The sequence below is a fragment of the Tubulanus polymorphus genome, chromosome 4, assembly GCF_964204645.1.
Source record: "Tubulanus polymorphus chromosome 4, tnTubPoly1.2, whole genome shotgun sequence".
NCBI classification, from domain to species: Eukaryota; Metazoa; Nemertea; class Palaeonemertea; order Tubulaniformes; family Tubulanidae; genus Tubulanus; species Tubulanus polymorphus.
In genome coordinates, this window is record NC_134028.1 from 8136526 (window position 1) to 8152174 (window position 15649).

General features: G+C 38.8%; 2 protein-coding genes across 7 annotated transcripts; one reads left to right on the forward strand and one right to left on the reverse strand.

Annotated features, from left to right (window-relative positions):
- Nucleotides 1-99: 99 nt before the first annotated feature.
- LOC141903656 (dolichol-phosphate mannosyltransferase subunit 3-like) lies at nucleotides 100-7481 on the reverse strand. Of its 3 annotated transcripts, none has more exons than XM_074791875.1 (2): nucleotides 7374-7481; nucleotides 100-392 (listed from the first exon to the last, which is right to left on the reverse strand). In XM_074791875.1, the coding sequence occupies exon 2, from the start codon at nucleotides 379-381 to the stop codon at nucleotides 100-102; it is 282 nt and encodes a 93-aa protein (XP_074647976.1). In that variant the 5' UTR covers nucleotides 382-392; nucleotides 7374-7481. The 3 variants fall into 3 exon arrangements, with proteins under 3 accessions (XP_074647976.1, XP_074647974.1, XP_074647975.1); XM_074791873.1 differs by lacking the exon at nucleotides 7374-7481 and adding an exon at nucleotides 1155-1210; XM_074791874.1 differs by lacking the exon at nucleotides 7374-7481 and adding an exon at nucleotides 1174-1205.
- LOC141903654 (solute carrier family 15 member 3-like) lies at nucleotides 6026-14226 on the forward strand. 4 transcript variants are annotated; one of them, XM_074791870.1, is made up of 12 exons: nucleotides 6026-6040; nucleotides 8580-9071; nucleotides 9275-9373; nucleotides 9569-9618; nucleotides 9805-9950; nucleotides 10021-10196; nucleotides 10401-10516; nucleotides 11100-11211; nucleotides 11301-11378; nucleotides 11465-11626; nucleotides 11713-11865; nucleotides 12385-14226. In XM_074791870.1, the coding sequence occupies exons 2-12, from the start codon at nucleotides 8891-8893 to the stop codon at nucleotides 12591-12593; spliced, it is 1482 nt and encodes a 493-aa protein (XP_074647971.1). In that variant the 5' UTR covers nucleotides 6026-6040; nucleotides 8580-8890; the 3' UTR covers nucleotides 12594-14226. The 4 variants fall into 4 exon arrangements, with proteins under 4 accessions (XP_074647971.1, XP_074647968.1, XP_074647969.1 ...); XM_074791867.1 differs by lacking the exon at nucleotides 6026-6040 and adding an exon at nucleotides 6048-6284; XM_074791868.1 differs by lacking the exon at nucleotides 6026-6040 and adding an exon at nucleotides 6273-6324.
- Nucleotides 14227-15649: the final 1423 nt, after the last annotated feature.

Sequence of the window (15649 nt, forward strand, 5' to 3'; positions counted from 1 at the left end):
ATACCCAATCGAGTGATAAAAACAATACCAAATATTTTTTGCCATTGAAAGTTTCGTAAAATGATTTTTTATGTTCAAACCGACCAAAATCCAGATGCATCACGTGAATTTTATGCCCTTTTTCGCTAAATCGGTTTTCGCTTCGGCGATTTGTCGACGCAACTCTTCAGCGGCCTCGGGGCAGTCGTTGAACGTGGCGACGCGATATCCGACGACGGCCAGCGAGTAACACGCGAACGTCATCAGCAGATAGATCGGCAACGCGATGACGATATCCGACTGGCGGGGCGTCAGGGAAAACAAATCTGTGGTGACTGCAAGCGTCCATACACCGATAAACACAGTCGTAACGATTATCCACTGAACCAGTTTTGTCGGCATTCTTCCTCTACCTGTCGAACAGATGAATGAAATTGAGTTAAGTCGTTGTTACACGGTGAAAAATCACAGTGAATTTAGCCTAATAACTTAAAGGTTAACTAAGATACGATTGAATTGTCGTAACTTATTCAAGTCTGCAATTTTTCTTATCTGGAAACTTTTCGACCCTGAAAAATTGATAGCAGACTGATCATAGGACGAATTGCAAGGATAGGACAAGTTATATTTCCTACAACTGTTCTCATATAGGCTTTGGTTAGTGATTATAGACTGTAGACTTAGAAAGGTTTCCTTTGTAGTAGACAATGCAATAAAGACAAGGTCATTCTCATAGGGATAGCGGTTATCATCAAGAGTCGACCAATATATCATACAAGCCGCCTTTGGGCCGAGACTGTGCTGTGGGCCGTGTGCTGTCAGTGTCACCACACAGTCTAATCCATTTATTCAATTGTACTAAAATGTGGCCACATTCAGTTTATGAAAAGAATCATTATTGCATTTCAATGGTTATAGAAACAATATAGAACAGAAATAACGCTTATTCTGTCAATATCACTTCACCAAATGCTAGATCTAGTAGTTTCACAAACTCATCATAGGTCAATAAATAGATTTAAATTGAATTTCAGTTTTTCGAATATGCCTATTTTCACATTTTATTTGCTGATTGACAATGGAAAATGTACAATCTTGTGGATCCCATCGCAGATTATAAAAGATTATCAGAGCATTGATTGTTTGTATAAAACAGCTGAATACAAAAAACACACTTTGAAGACGACACCTAACCGGTGTTTTTCTATCCACGCAATCAATTCAATTCAACCAACCGGAAAGTGGCGCCATCATGCAATAACGGATAGCTCCGAGAATATCAAAATCTGTGCATCCATATCTCGGCAGTGCTCAAACCGGAGAATATCCGTGTTGTTGCAGGAGCCGCGAAATATCCATGGGAATTATTCAATTTAATCGTTAAAACACTTTATCAAACGCACTATTCGACGAAATAGATTACCTTTATAAAACAAATTAAAACTTTTGACTCAACGAGAGAAATCCCACAATAACGAAGCAAAGATTGAAAACTATATCAGACATTTGAGGAGCGACGTTTCGGCTAACAAGTGTTAGCCAACATTTCGAATTGTCGAAGTTATCAGTGATAAAACACTGATGCGACGTCACCTTTATACACCCGGCATATGGAATAAACAGTGATCGAAAACTAATAGCAAACAATTTGAATCCCCACTGCTCCTATGCTGCGATGATGCCGCCATGAAAATAAACTGGTCGTTTTCAGACCATTGAATGCAACGAAGTTAAGTTGTTTACCATTTACTGACAGTTTACGTAATAAAAGAACTACTGAAGGGGCTGGCCTACTTTCTAAATAAAGTATATCGCTCCGCTGAGATGGAGTGTTTTACTGTATTCGGGAATCCGTCGATTCTTTTAAACGCATACCTCAAAACACCTTTTTAGGAAAGCTTTTGACCATTAATTGAATAATGTCTACAGTCAGTGTTTTTATTTTCTTGTTTTGCAATGGCATTTTGATAATTTCAGGTCGATAACTGCAGAAGATTAAATTCGCGTCAGAGCAGGATGATTTGCAGAAGCTAAATTCGCTTCTCAGAGCAGGTCGTTATCCGCAGAAGCTAAATTCGCTTCTCAGGGCAGGTCGCTATCTGCAGAAGCTAAATTCGCCTCTTAGGGTGAATTAGATCATCGGCTAGAATGGATTAAAAAACCAAAGGTTAGTTCAACTGCCAGTCCTTTCTGGACTCCTAACAGGTATCTTCCAAAAAATGACTTAGCTAGGCCACTCGGCCTGAAATGCTCTCAGAAGTCAAAAGTTCGAATAGACAGTACCGTACCGCCGGGCCGCATACGCGAAACGCCTCAAGTTTCTCAATCATCCTTATTCCCCCCCCCCCCCCCAAAAAAAAGTCATACAATAATCGGGTTTTTTTAAATATGAATGTTACGAGGCACTCAGTGTAATTCATTCAATATTTGATTATATTTGAAATCAGCAAGGGCCGACAAGGCTCCGAGAGGGACCGATTATTCATAATATCGACGAGAAAAGGTATCCTTTCTCGCATCGAATTCTAACGATGTATTGTTGCAATCGGAGCCGTTCGATCTGGGCCATCGTCAGAGAGAAACCGCCCTGTCGAATTCCTCGATAGACTGGTGCTTGTCCAATCCTATCTAGTCTAAGACGCATTTGTTTGAAACTGGTTTGCACAAACCGAAACGGTTTGTGGGAAAATTGTCTTAGTTCATGCCGGTTTACAAACCAGTTTCCATAAACTAGCGTCTTTGTTTAGGCGTAAACCTAAACGGTTTGCGCAAGCCGACTAAACCGCTTTGCGAGCGGATTGTAACATCAAACCGACTTTTCAACATGGCCGTAAGGAGATTTCTGCGGTCAGCTGACTCTTTTCGTTCTGTCGCATTTGTTCACTCGACAGCAAACCGGTATATGACGCAATAGTAAACCGATGTAAACCGGTTAGTGCAAACCGATTTCAAGCAAATGCACCTAAAATCTGACGCGAGTGTACGACTTTTTTTGTTTGGTAAATAAAAGTTATCAGGATAGATAAACTAGAATCAACTAGGATATAGAATAAACAATTTAATCTTCATGTTACGGATGAAACTCCAGGGCCGAAATACCCAATTCTTTTTCGGATCCAAGCTCCAGGGTCGAACTAAAACCCATAAAACTAACGACGACTCCAGACGTATAATATTACAAAGCACGTACATTTATTAAAGTACTGTGGCTGGGACTCACTGTGGTCAGTCAACAGATATTTATATAGGTACAGTTTATAGGGGTAAGTCAAGTATAAACACTGAATCATTCACACTTATAACAGACTGAAGTCAGTATACCGTATAAACACTATACATACCATAACTATTCAATAACTGGGTAACACAACTGGGTAACATTCAACTAATCAACAAATCCACCAAAAGTTATCGAAACGAGATGAATCTTATTTAGAAAGCTCAAAATTGGAAGAAACCCTATCTTAAAATTAGTTTGTGGCCCATACCAAAGTTCCGAATCAATAATGGCTGTGGATTGACCGTTGGGCTGCTCCAGGCTGACGGGGAGGGGGGCTGAGTCCCATGTGCGCGCAGCGTTGAGATTTGTCACAAAATAGCCAACTGGTGGATTTGGAAGGAACGTCGCGTCTGTTTTATTGGTCGTGAAATGAATAGTTCTTAGCTTGAAATTTGATCGTACCAAGCCTGATACTGCAAACTCGTTCTAAAGACTATACAGCTCCGTATATACCGGTCTCCACCACTTGCCAAAGGCAGTCAATAAGGAAAGATTTGAAATTTACAATCCCATCAAGGAAGATTGAGAGAGGATGATCACGTGAGTTCGGAACGCACGGTGAATTCAACGATTGATGCACATAATTTTCATGCAGAAATATTCACGTATTTCTCGTCCGAGTAAAAGATAGATGTAAAAATTGATGGAGTAATTACACAAATGGAATCGTGTGAAAATGTCTAAGAGAAATTCTTTCTGTCCAATAGATATCGGTAAAAATGAAGTGAATGATGTTGGTAGTGTGAACATTGCAAATGCGAGTGAAACTGTTACGAGCATTATTGTTGTACGTTTTGATTTGGTAGTTTTCTGTTCAGACGAAACCAATTTTGAACCTCTGAACAATTGAATTATTATAACAGAATTTGAAGTGATTATCAAAGTTAAAGGTATAATATAAACGTAGGCGACATAAGTGATGAAAATTACGAATTGGTCAGATAGCTCGTAGTAACATCCGAGAAGCCGGTCGGAAATGTTCAGTATTGTGACTGGATGAACCCCTGTTAACAAGGCGTTCATTGTAAAAATACAAACAATGACGCATCGGGCGAATCTCGGTGTACATATCAAACGAGATGTGAACGGGAAGAACACAACTGCCGCACGTTCGAGAGATATTGCTACTACTAACCACGAACTATTGGCTCCAGCAAATCCCATCATGAATTCATAGGTTTTACAACTGATCAGTGAATCTATCACGAATATCGGACCGGTGTTTAGACGCAAGAGAACAAACTGTAAAACAGGCATCAGCGTAAAACTGATACAAACTAGAAAGTCACTGAGAGACAAAACGATCAGATAGTTAGCGTAAGACAAACTGCGGAATCTGCGACTTATCATTATCAGGAAAGTAGCAGAATTTCCGAAGGCTCCTAACAAGAACACGATAGGTAGAACAACCAGTGATACCATACGGTGGATACCGAGCTCATTTTCGACAGACATCAGAACGATGTAACTGCTGTAAGGTCGACCGAAATGCGCCCGAGTAAGATTCATTGTGATTCACACAACAGACCTACTGACGCACAGTAGTCTACTTATGAATATCATAAAATCAATAGATAAAATAAATTCACGCAGATAATGTATTTTACCCGTAAAAGCTTTTAATTCTTTTTATAAAAGCTATTTATTTTTAAGAGCACGATCATAATGTATGTAAGTGAAGAATCTACAAATCAATTCAAAAACATCTTAAGTAATATTCTGAGTGTTCCTGAATGACTAGAGAATAACCAGGATGTCCAGAGTTCAAACCCCGTCCTAGCGATAGGGATAGTGTAGCTGTGATATCGCAGGTTTATTGATACTAACTCGTAAGTTTTCTGGATGCTGGCTAGAGGATAGAACGGGGGTCCCAGGTTTGAACGCGATTTATTGATAATATTGATAATTCCGTAAAACCCGCATTCACGTGTCTCTGAGATCTTAAGCTGCCCGACATGGTAGTTATGATATATACCCTGCTGCTTTACAACGACTCTAATTCTTTAAGAGGGTTCCTTAAAACAGCCTACCAGGGCAGCTGGGCACTAAAAACAAAGTATACTAGACACATATTACCGGAATCAACCCTCATCTGTAAACTTTCGAAAATAGACTTATCTGATAAGTTAAATACTGGTTTTTCTCCACATAATTATCATCCCTTATCATCTAGACATATCAATTCTCTATTAGGTTTTGGTTAATGTCACAATGTGTCATTCTGCTATCTCCATCCACCACTACTTAGTTACATGATATATAGGGGCCTTCTGATCCGTTTAGAATTTGGTGGTTTCTATGGTGTACCCCTTGTTGCTCAAGCTGATGTCCTGTAAGTTGATATGCCTTATCATTGATAAATTTCGAATTTTCAAACTGGCCTTACTGTCATGTGCCAGTAAGGCCAGTAGGAAAATTCCCGATAAGAATTATCCGGAAAACCAGGTGAGATGTGCGTAGGATGTCTACCCAAGCCTCATCTTGCTAAGGCTACCTGTAAGACAAGCCTGCGTTGAATTATCTTTCAGAACGAATGTTAATGGCCGGGTAAATAGGTCCGCGATTAGAGCAAAGTAAAGTGAACTCTGATCTTCGTCACAATTCAACAAATGGGAAAAACTATTTACTTGCGATAAATTACATATATAGTTCATATATAGAGAGGTTGATGCGCATGCATGAAGTGAAGACGCATTTTATCGTAGATTTCCTTTTTACTCGGTTGTTTATGTAGTTTCAAGGCTAGGATCGCACGGATTTGTGATTATACGATTATCTAGTGTAAATATGTATGGCGCAGGGATTATGCGATATTAGTGCGGTATCCGATAAAGGATGTAGATGACCCATAGTTTTGAAAATATCTGCATACATGTATCTGCGTTTAATTTCCCGCTCTTCGAGTCAGTTGACTTTACTTGGAACGGTACGAACCGAATTTACTTCCGTATTTTACTTCCGTGATCCTCTGTGATTCCGAGTTCGTTAGTTTGTGAACCGAGTTTGTGTTGAAATAGCCCGCAAGGTAAAACCAATTCAGTGTTGTATATGATATGCTGTAAGCTGTAAGTGTATTGTCTCGTCTAATCACTGTATGTCTGTTTTTATGTGTCTTGTGTCTCGTGTGTGTCGGCTGTCAACTGGACTTAATGGGCTTAATTACGGCTTAATAGGGAATATCGAGCCTGTTCCGAGGACGATGTGAAGAAGCTGTCCCTTTCGTTGTAGCTTTAGAATAGTCAATTCAATGGGACAGAAGAGTTTGTCAAATTCAAGTGTCATGGCCCAACAATATGGCGATGACCAGAGTACGAATAACAGTACTCGGACGCTCCTCAATACTGCAACCCTGGCGGTACATCTACCACAATCCACACCACCAATCGACCACTGTCAATGTGCCTATGATTAAGAGGCACATTGCTTGATACTAATGTTTGATAAATTTTACTAATGTTTGATGGTAATGACAACAGGCCCATTAGGCTTAGCTTCAACTCATTGCTAGACGTATCGGCCCCACTCCGCGCGGTTCCGCCGCAAACATGGCCAAACACAAACATGGCCACTCTCTCAATTTTCAATGATAGAAATCGTGTGTGCATTTCAATTATTTCGGCTGTTAGGGTTTTAAGGCACAATATAAGTTGATGATGTGATATGGCGATGTTAATTAATGATAATTCCGCAGTGAAGCTAGTCACGAACGGTGCCGATTGAGTGTACAGCTGCCAAAAACACTGAAATGTGCGTAGTTGCGTAACTATTTGCAGTGAATTGCAGACGAAACATGAAGCCTTAACGGCCGTTTAAAAAAAAATTATACCAATCGCAATTGTAAAATAAAAATGAGATAGAACCTAAGTTAAAATTCTTGCCATTTCTAAAATGTTATTACTAATTTTTAGTCAGTGCCGAACGTTTAGTTTTCCAACAATAATGAGGGGTGGTAGGTAGTCATGCAATTCAAGTCATTATTTATTACACGTTACTTCCGTGTTGTTGAAAATCTCGCGAGTCCTGGACCAAACCCCATTGAACAATGTGATCTGTGTGCTGGCCACAAATGCACACAGATCACACTACAATACCCATTACAAACTCCAGTACCCACAGCTTTCATATATCCATCCAAATATTTAGAGTGTCTTTCTTCCTGGATACACCCCGATACATAATTGAGAATATCCCGTACAGTCAAGGAAACACAGTTCAGCGGTTGACTCATAGCTGGCAGACATGAATGAGGACCGGTGAAAAAAATCTTTATTTCGCTGAATAACAAGTTTTGAAAAGGGGCAAAACACAGGAGGAAGGAGCCCAACAAAAACCCCCGCGTCAGCATCATTGATATGTAAACGTATGGGCGCTATAAATAGAAATGAAAAATTGTTTATTGTCGGGGGTTAAAACTTGATTTGGCTGGTACTAATACGTCAATGTATTACATATATCTACCGGTATGTCTATTTTGAAATTCATAAGAGAGGCGTTCCGTATTTTGAAAATTGTTGGCCAGAAACGAGGCTGGTGGTATATCGGAGGGCGGTGTATCGAGACATGACTGCATATAAAAAGGCCCTACAAGAAAATTGTTCTATTTCAACGGAATTCGAACCCAATGATGACTGCCACTGTCGGGCATAGAAAAGCTATTTGAAATATTTTCGTGTTCGAAAACAAATCTGTGTTGTAAACGTACATTTTTTTTTTCTAAATTCACCGATATGATACCGAGTTCATAATTCTCCAACGCTACGAAACATGAAATAAAATACCCAGAAGACTCTAGATACATGTATTAAACTACATTCGATCTAGACTAACAAAGTGCTGAAGCTATTACCGGTATTATGAACTGAAGCCCTCCATTAATACTGAGTAACATATAACTGGTATATAGTGATACGAAGAAAATAATTAGCCATTAAATTCTCTATTTGATGTTAGAATTGAATAGATATCTATTTATCGCTCTAGACACTGATCATAATGTTGACGTACTGTACGTCCTGGAACTGGCTAATACAAAGAAAAATATTTCGAACGTAATCAGTTTTCTATCTCTCGATCCAGAGTCTGACAGGATTCCAAGGGATTTCGGTGGTCTAAATGCACTCATGTGGGATGAAGCATGCATTTATGGATGACCCTATTATTTCTGATATTTAGTATACATACTAAATATCTACTAAATATCTACGTGGATACGAATTCAAATTACAGTAAAGCCGTGATTAGTTGATAAGAGGTTGCGTATTTCATGAAAAACAGTTCTTCAATATGTATTTAATCATGACTCCTTATACTGTCATTACAGAAGAAGCTGAAAAGGATTCATCTCACACCTGTAAATGTAAACATCGTCGCGATTACGTCAGTGGATTTATGTGCGGAGAATGCAATAAAGGAAGAGCTACGTACGTGTGTATTTTAGGACAGTATCGAAGACGCACCAACCACACTTTTTTAACTGCAACAAACAGGGGTCAAGGCTCCTAGGCCGTGGAACCAAAATTGACACACATTGCACACGATATAAGATAGATCGGTTGAGAGAAAATTCTTTGGAAAACAGTACGATTTTTAATAAACGTTTGTAAAGCGGGTAGATGTTTTGAGGTGACCAAGATGCATTCAGCAGCGATTAACACTAGAAGAGTTACTCGTTGGGCGTTCTTCGTTATATTAGCCACAATAGCTGTTGTCAAATATTCGTTTTATGCGATTTCGTACAGTCTTGTACAGATCTTTGTCAACGAAATGGGTTTCGACTCTCCTCACGCTGTCTTCTACAGCCTTATGCTTGGAGGTACGTAATGTACAGATTTAAAATCATTATCCCATCGTTATGCTATATCGTTATAAGACAAGAGCACTAATTTAACTTATAAGAGCCATTAGCAACTTGTGATGAATTAAAAAGAAAAAATAGTAATAACCACACTTTCAATGTTACAGATTGATTAAAAACTTAGATCTTCAATGATTAGATTTATCTCCCGATTCCTCTAGGTTCATGCTATATATTTTCCATGGTTGGTGGTTGCTTGGGTCAATCTCTGATCAATTATCACAGAGTTGTTTGCGCAGGCCTGTTTGCGCAACTCGTCGGTAAGTTAAGACTTAGTCAATATCGTCAAATCAGGTTGAAAACAATTGATTTCGTTCGTTCGTTCGTTCGTTCGTTCGTTCGTTCGTTCGTTCGTTCGTTCGTTCGTTCGTTCGTTCGTTCGTTCGTTCGTTCGTTCGTTCGTTCGTTCGTTCGTTCGTTCGTTCGTTCAAAATTTCATACATTTCTGGTTTAAGGAGCTGGCTTTCTATTGGGTTTGGGTATTTGTATCGACGATCAGTCCGCAGTAAGTATCATCAGTAGCGTAATTATCTTAATTCAACTGCGTCAGATATGATGCTGCTAAAATAAAATTATGAAGAAATCAGGGTTCGGCTGTCACTCTGACCGATTTTGAACACAAAGTGTGGCTTTCAATACATATAACGTGCCGGTAGGTAGGATGTAAAAGATGTTTTTATCTTATATACAGAATGCAAATCTGAAAAAGGCTTTATTTTACACTTTCGCGATCTTTGAAGCAATATGTATGACGTTAGTAAACGCCGCTCTTCCGGTATTAGGGGCAAAGCAAGTCGAACACAAAGGTGAAGTTGCAATACACGATTTCTTTGCATGGTAAGAAACTATGGATTAGATATATTTCGTTCGCTTATCAATTCGGTAATCGTTTGAATCTGAAAAATAGGTATTATTTTGCGACGAATGTTGGGTCGTGCCTGGCAGAGGTGTTTCGCGATCTATACCGAACTTCCCAAATGACTGCGATGGAAGTGATGAGCATTCCGATGGGAATAATGGCATTCCTAAATATTCCGTTGTTTATATCGGGCCGTGCTGTCTTAAAGATTCCCAAAATAGAACGTAAGAACGAATTGCACGTACCGTAAACCCGTTATCATATCTGTACGAATTTAATCGATTCATATATAATACTGGTCATCATTTTTGGGAATTGTATAGCATTTTGTATTCTCGAATGTAATTTTTTTTATTTAGTTGATCAAATTTTCAAACGTAGTTGATTAGCGATTACGTATTGAAAATTCTGAATTACTTTTTTTGTAGGGGAAGCACTGGATGATTTGTTTAGTTGCCGGAATAAACTCGTTCTGAAACATATCTATCACGTGACCTTAGTTATATCGTCTGTGGTTATGACGTCATATATTATCTTCTCACAGGTATTTACTACGATTAGAGCTCGTTGGTCTAAAAAAACCCTGATAACCTGTTAAGTCGGGAAAACCCCCTTAGTTTGGAAAGACGATGCATTTAATGATATAAGGTAACTGGGCCAAGGATATTGACGGCGTTCACACGAGATGCTGAGCTTACGAAGTACCGCACTTACCGCGCTGTTGCGAGTTGCGTTCACACGTGATTCGGCGCTTAGTAAGCCAGCTTTTGATAGTTATGCGGATATTGAATATGATTTCAAGATAGACACTCGTTTTTGCATAGTAAACGCATTATACGAAAATAGACCACGGAACGTGAGTGAGTTTGTAGCAAATGTAACCTGAATATTATCGGTGACGATATCATTTTATACTTGAATGCGACTATTTCAACGATATTATGAATTTGTAACAGATACAAAATCGATGCAAATCCTTTTTGAATTAGGACTGCTATGCACAAATTTGCCAGCTTTGATATTGATATCATTTCATTATGAACGAAAAAATTTTATTTCTTCTTTGGAACAATGAACTAAGCTTGAAACTTAGAAGTTATTCCACAGATATTTTTCCATTATTTCAGTGCATTGCAACGTACGCTAGTGAATTAGAAGTATTGGGCAACACGACCACCAGTGGAGCGTTTATTCCACCATATATTGGACCAGTAGCGAACAACTCGGCTATAATCATAGGTACTGGTATAAGCTTCCCGCACTCGTTCTATCCACCAGAGCCTTTGATATTCTAAGATAAATCCAACGCAATGGTCTTAAAATTGTAGGGATACCGATCTATCTATTCATCGGAAAACATTTGAAAAAACGTGGAAGACGACTTCCTCGACCATTAGCCAGATTCGGTAAGCGATAAGTATCTGCTATGAAATTTGGAAATTTTGCCAGCTGCGTATCCGCAATTTTTATAATAATTTATACTTTTGATAAGCAATTGGACAGATAATCGCTGTCGTTGGAGTGATGTGCGCCGCTGTACTCGAGTATGTTCGATTTTGGAGAATCCAGCAGGGGCAGCCGCCTCCTGACCTTCTCTGGCAAATACCCCAATACTTCATCGAAGGGGTTTCTGAAATATTCGTTTTCGTTTCTGGTAAGTCCATAATCAATATTCACGAAATCGTCCACGTTAAGCCTGTTTTACGCTGGACTAGTGTAGAACGAATCTTGTCATTTCAGGTTATGAGTTTATCTATAATGAAAGTCCTCCAGGGCTGCACGGCTTTCTGATGGGACTTTTCTTTTGTTCGTGGGGACTCGGGTCGTGGGTGAGCGCGTTGCTTGCTTTTCTGATGAATATGAAGGCCACAAATAACAGTTCGGCCGCATCAGGTTAGAGTTTCTGGACATCGTTTTTAGAAATTTATTTCAGAAATAAATTACGACAACGTGTACAATGTGACAATCAATACATAATGTTTTTAAACTAGACTGAGGTTTCAGAATGATGCAGGGCTCGAATGCACTGAAACCCTGAAAGGGAATATAGAATGTAAAATTTAGTAGTTGGTTAATAAAGAACTACTGTTCAAAACTTAATGCGATAAATACAGATATTTGGGAATACAATAGATGAAAAATTAATGGCGAGAAAAGACATTCATGAAATTTGCAGTGAAGCTGCAGCTACATGTGGTTGTAATCTCTCGTACGACAAGTGGACTAGTTTCGACGATTTCGAAAAAAATATAAGATTATTACCTATTACCCTATTTCGGCCTCATTCTCAAAGAATCTATACACAAACGTTTTTTTTTCTTATTATGTAGAAATTGTTTTAACGCTCACATATTTCCTTATTTCCTTGGGGATTGATATTTTATCAAATGCTGTCGTCGATTATTATTTCAGGCGATTGGTACCCAACCGATTTGAAACACGGCCACATGGGCCGCTATTTCTTTTTGCTGGCTGGCATTGGTACGTTAGCGTGCATCATGCTGTTGGCATTCTCACGAAAATACGTTTACCTGAGGGACAAAAACCTGCAAGGAGAATACGAAAGAATCCTACGTTCGGCCAATGACTCGGACACTATTCCTAGCGACGATAGCACGTGATACCTCCACCATCCGTAACGTCGAGGTGCATTTTCTCGTCAGTAATCGGACGCAATGCAGCAATTCGGGGGATAATTTGGCGATGTGTATGCAAAATTCGGGCTCTGTCAAGTAAAATCCGTCAATACATCGTCTTCCACTTGAAAAATCAATGGAGATGAAAACGTGGTTTATTTCAACGCGTGCTAAACACAATATTTACTCGTTCTTAAACTACGATATGAGATTTTAACGACCATTAATTAACGACTATAGGATATTATATTCAATGTTAAACCGAGAAATTCCAGAAAGACGAAAAATAAGATAACAAGTTTTCTTATTCTTTGTTTTTTTCTTCATGAAAAGTCAATTGGGTGTAAGATTTCTTTTAGCATTTTTTTCAAACCGAACGACGGCAACATGGAAGCGCCAGATTCGTAGTAATCGATCAGCCATTTGAGTTGCATGAGCAACCTGTCCGTATAGACCTGACTCTTCGATAGACCATCGACGATTTTGTCCAGAGCGAGCCCGACCCAGCTGTTGGATTTATGCGCCGAGTTCCATTCATCCTTGTGTTCGCCGAAACATTTGGCGCCATGGATATCGCACTCACAGATTGCGCGTGAACACGGATTCTTGACCGGATCATCGTCTGTGTGTAAAGAAACCAAACCCCAATTCGATCAGTCAAGTTTTAACGAGATAAGGCCTTTTTAATTACTTGGAGTGCACAGATTCGCCTGCAAGAATTCTACAAAAATCATGAAGTTAATAGAAAAGAATTTCTTTTTTTTAGTCCTACTTTTTGTTTTCACCAAAATTTTTCAAAATTCTTTTGTTATGTTCGCCTTGATTTTCAATGTAGTAACTTGAGAAAGTTATGTTCATCTTAATTTTCAACCTCCTGATTTGCAAAAAAAGTTTATTTCTTTCATCACTTCCATCATTTGAATCAAATTCACAATTTTCACTCCTTTTTCTTTTCTTTTCTGCAGTCCCTCCGAGGTTTTATGCGGAAAGTACTCAAATGATGAGAAATTCTTACTTTCATTTTTTTGCCGTTCCTTTTCATTTTAAGACGCCTATTACAAAACAATATTCTAAAAAACTTTCGATTTTTTCCTTTGTCCTCCATCCGTTCTCCAAGTAGATAAAAACGGCCTCATATACAAATATTTACATAACTGCTAATCTTAAAAACGAATCACGCGTTTCGATCATTCAGTCCACACGATTGACGAGGACTTACTTACGAGTGGTTCGATCAGATAAACAATTGAGCAGTTGCGCATTTTCGTGTCAAGTTAGAATTCACAACAACAAAAATCGATTTTCATTTTTAGCTTTCATAACGAATGAATTTTACTTCGGATTTCACATTTGGAGTATTTCAGTGTTCCCTATAATTAGCTTTGAATTCGATAAATGTGTCATTTTTTCACTGCCTTGTCATGAATTTCATGCGTGTGCCTGTCCAAGAGCGATAGTTTGGTGAAAGGTTGTGTGCATGTGTGTGCGTGTGTGATTTCCATGGGTGCCAGGGCCATGCTTTATAGTTACAAGTTCATTTAATTTCTCCTCGTATCCATCGACTTATATTACACTACCATATTATTATCTGTAATTTTCTAATGTAATTTAATTCGTAAATAAAGAATAATAATAATAAATAATGATAATAATAAAAGAGTGATCTTTATTTCTACTCACGGCAGGTTAAGTTACCGTCGGAGGACGATCCCCACGCGTACGCGATGAGATAGATGTTCAAAACCCCGGTATTGGACTTGCATTTATCTTCCGTCAAATCATCATAACACACGTCGTGCAAAAAGCAGCATCTTTAGGAATAGATTAGATCAAAGCTTAGGCTAAAAAGAATTGATACCTTGTCTCTCATTTCTACTGTGCTTAAAAGTTGACCCGGCCGGCCTATTCATTTACTTTTTTTCTGAAATCAATTTTATATAACAGAACCGGCGGCTATTGAAATAAACTGATTACGAATTTACTTGCACTTTAGAAAATGACCAGGCCGATCAAGAGCGAAAGGTATAATTTTTTGCCTTCATTAATTTTTTGACACGCAGATGAGTAAAGATAGTTTCATTTCAAAACTCACGCGTCGATTCGGTCGACAGGAGTACCATCGCCACCAAATCCGCACCAACCTCCATAGCTGGCAAAATCTCGGGGAGGTCGGCCAGTTTTCAACGTAATCATCTTAGCGAACTGATCCAATCTGCGTTTCGTTAGCGATAAGGCATCCGTCGAATCTTTGCATGGAGGATAACGTGTTTAATCAGTACACAACACAAAGCATAGAATAGTACTTATAAACCAGACCTGTGCCAAGGGTGTGGGTTAGCGAATGAACCCCTTAAAAGTGACCTTCAAGACACCAGTGTTGAAAAAATTGGGTCAAGATTTTTTACGAAATTTTGATACTATTTTCTGGTTTTGGCAAAACGGTAAACTGTTGAGGGTCAAACTGTACTGTTAATCATTACGTAAAAGTAGCCTACTTGTAAATATGTTATTGTTGAATATTGGAGATAAGAATTATATATTTAACATCATCACATTTAAAATGAGACGTTTTAGTTTAGGGCGAACGATAGATCAGACCGCGTATAGATGTGTCCTTTGTAGGAAAGTGATCACGGTGAAAAGTGCCATTTCTTGAAATAGAACTGCCCCTGAGAAAAAGGTCGGGGGCACCGGGCCTGTTAAACTCAGTAAATTCGGTGGATCGGTAGATTGCAAGAGTACCTTAGAGCAGGGAGGTGGGAGTGAACTCCCACCTCCCTGCTTAGAGCAATCAGAATGATTAGTCTGATTACTCCAAGATGGGACATACCTTGAAAAATGACACAAATTGTTACCGCGATGGTCCATACCGTTATAGACGACATTGTGGAACGAGTCGAATTCTAAACGGGTGCCGCAAATATAAAATGTTAAGAGTCGTGTGATCAAGACATACGTTTTCATTACATGGGAAAGCTTATATCGTTGCTGCCTATCTTATCAACTATATTTCATACACATTTAATTGAATATCATTAATA

Coding starts and splice junctions, on each gene's coding strand:
- LOC141903656 (XM_074791875.1), bottom strand. CDS start 381: ATGCCGACAAAACTGGTTCAGTGGATAATCGTTACGACTGTGTTTATC.
- LOC141903654 (XM_074791870.1), top strand. CDS start 8,891: ATGCATTCAGCAGCGATTAACACTAGAAGAGTTACTCGTTGGGCGTTC. Junction 9,951..10,020: donor ATACACGATTTCTTTGCATG/GTAAGAAACTAT, acceptor TCTGAAAAATAG/GTATTATTTTGCGACGAATG. Junction 11,212..11,300: donor CAACTCGGCTATAATCATAG/GTACTGGTATAA, acceptor TTAAAATTGTAG/GGATACCGATCTATCTATTC.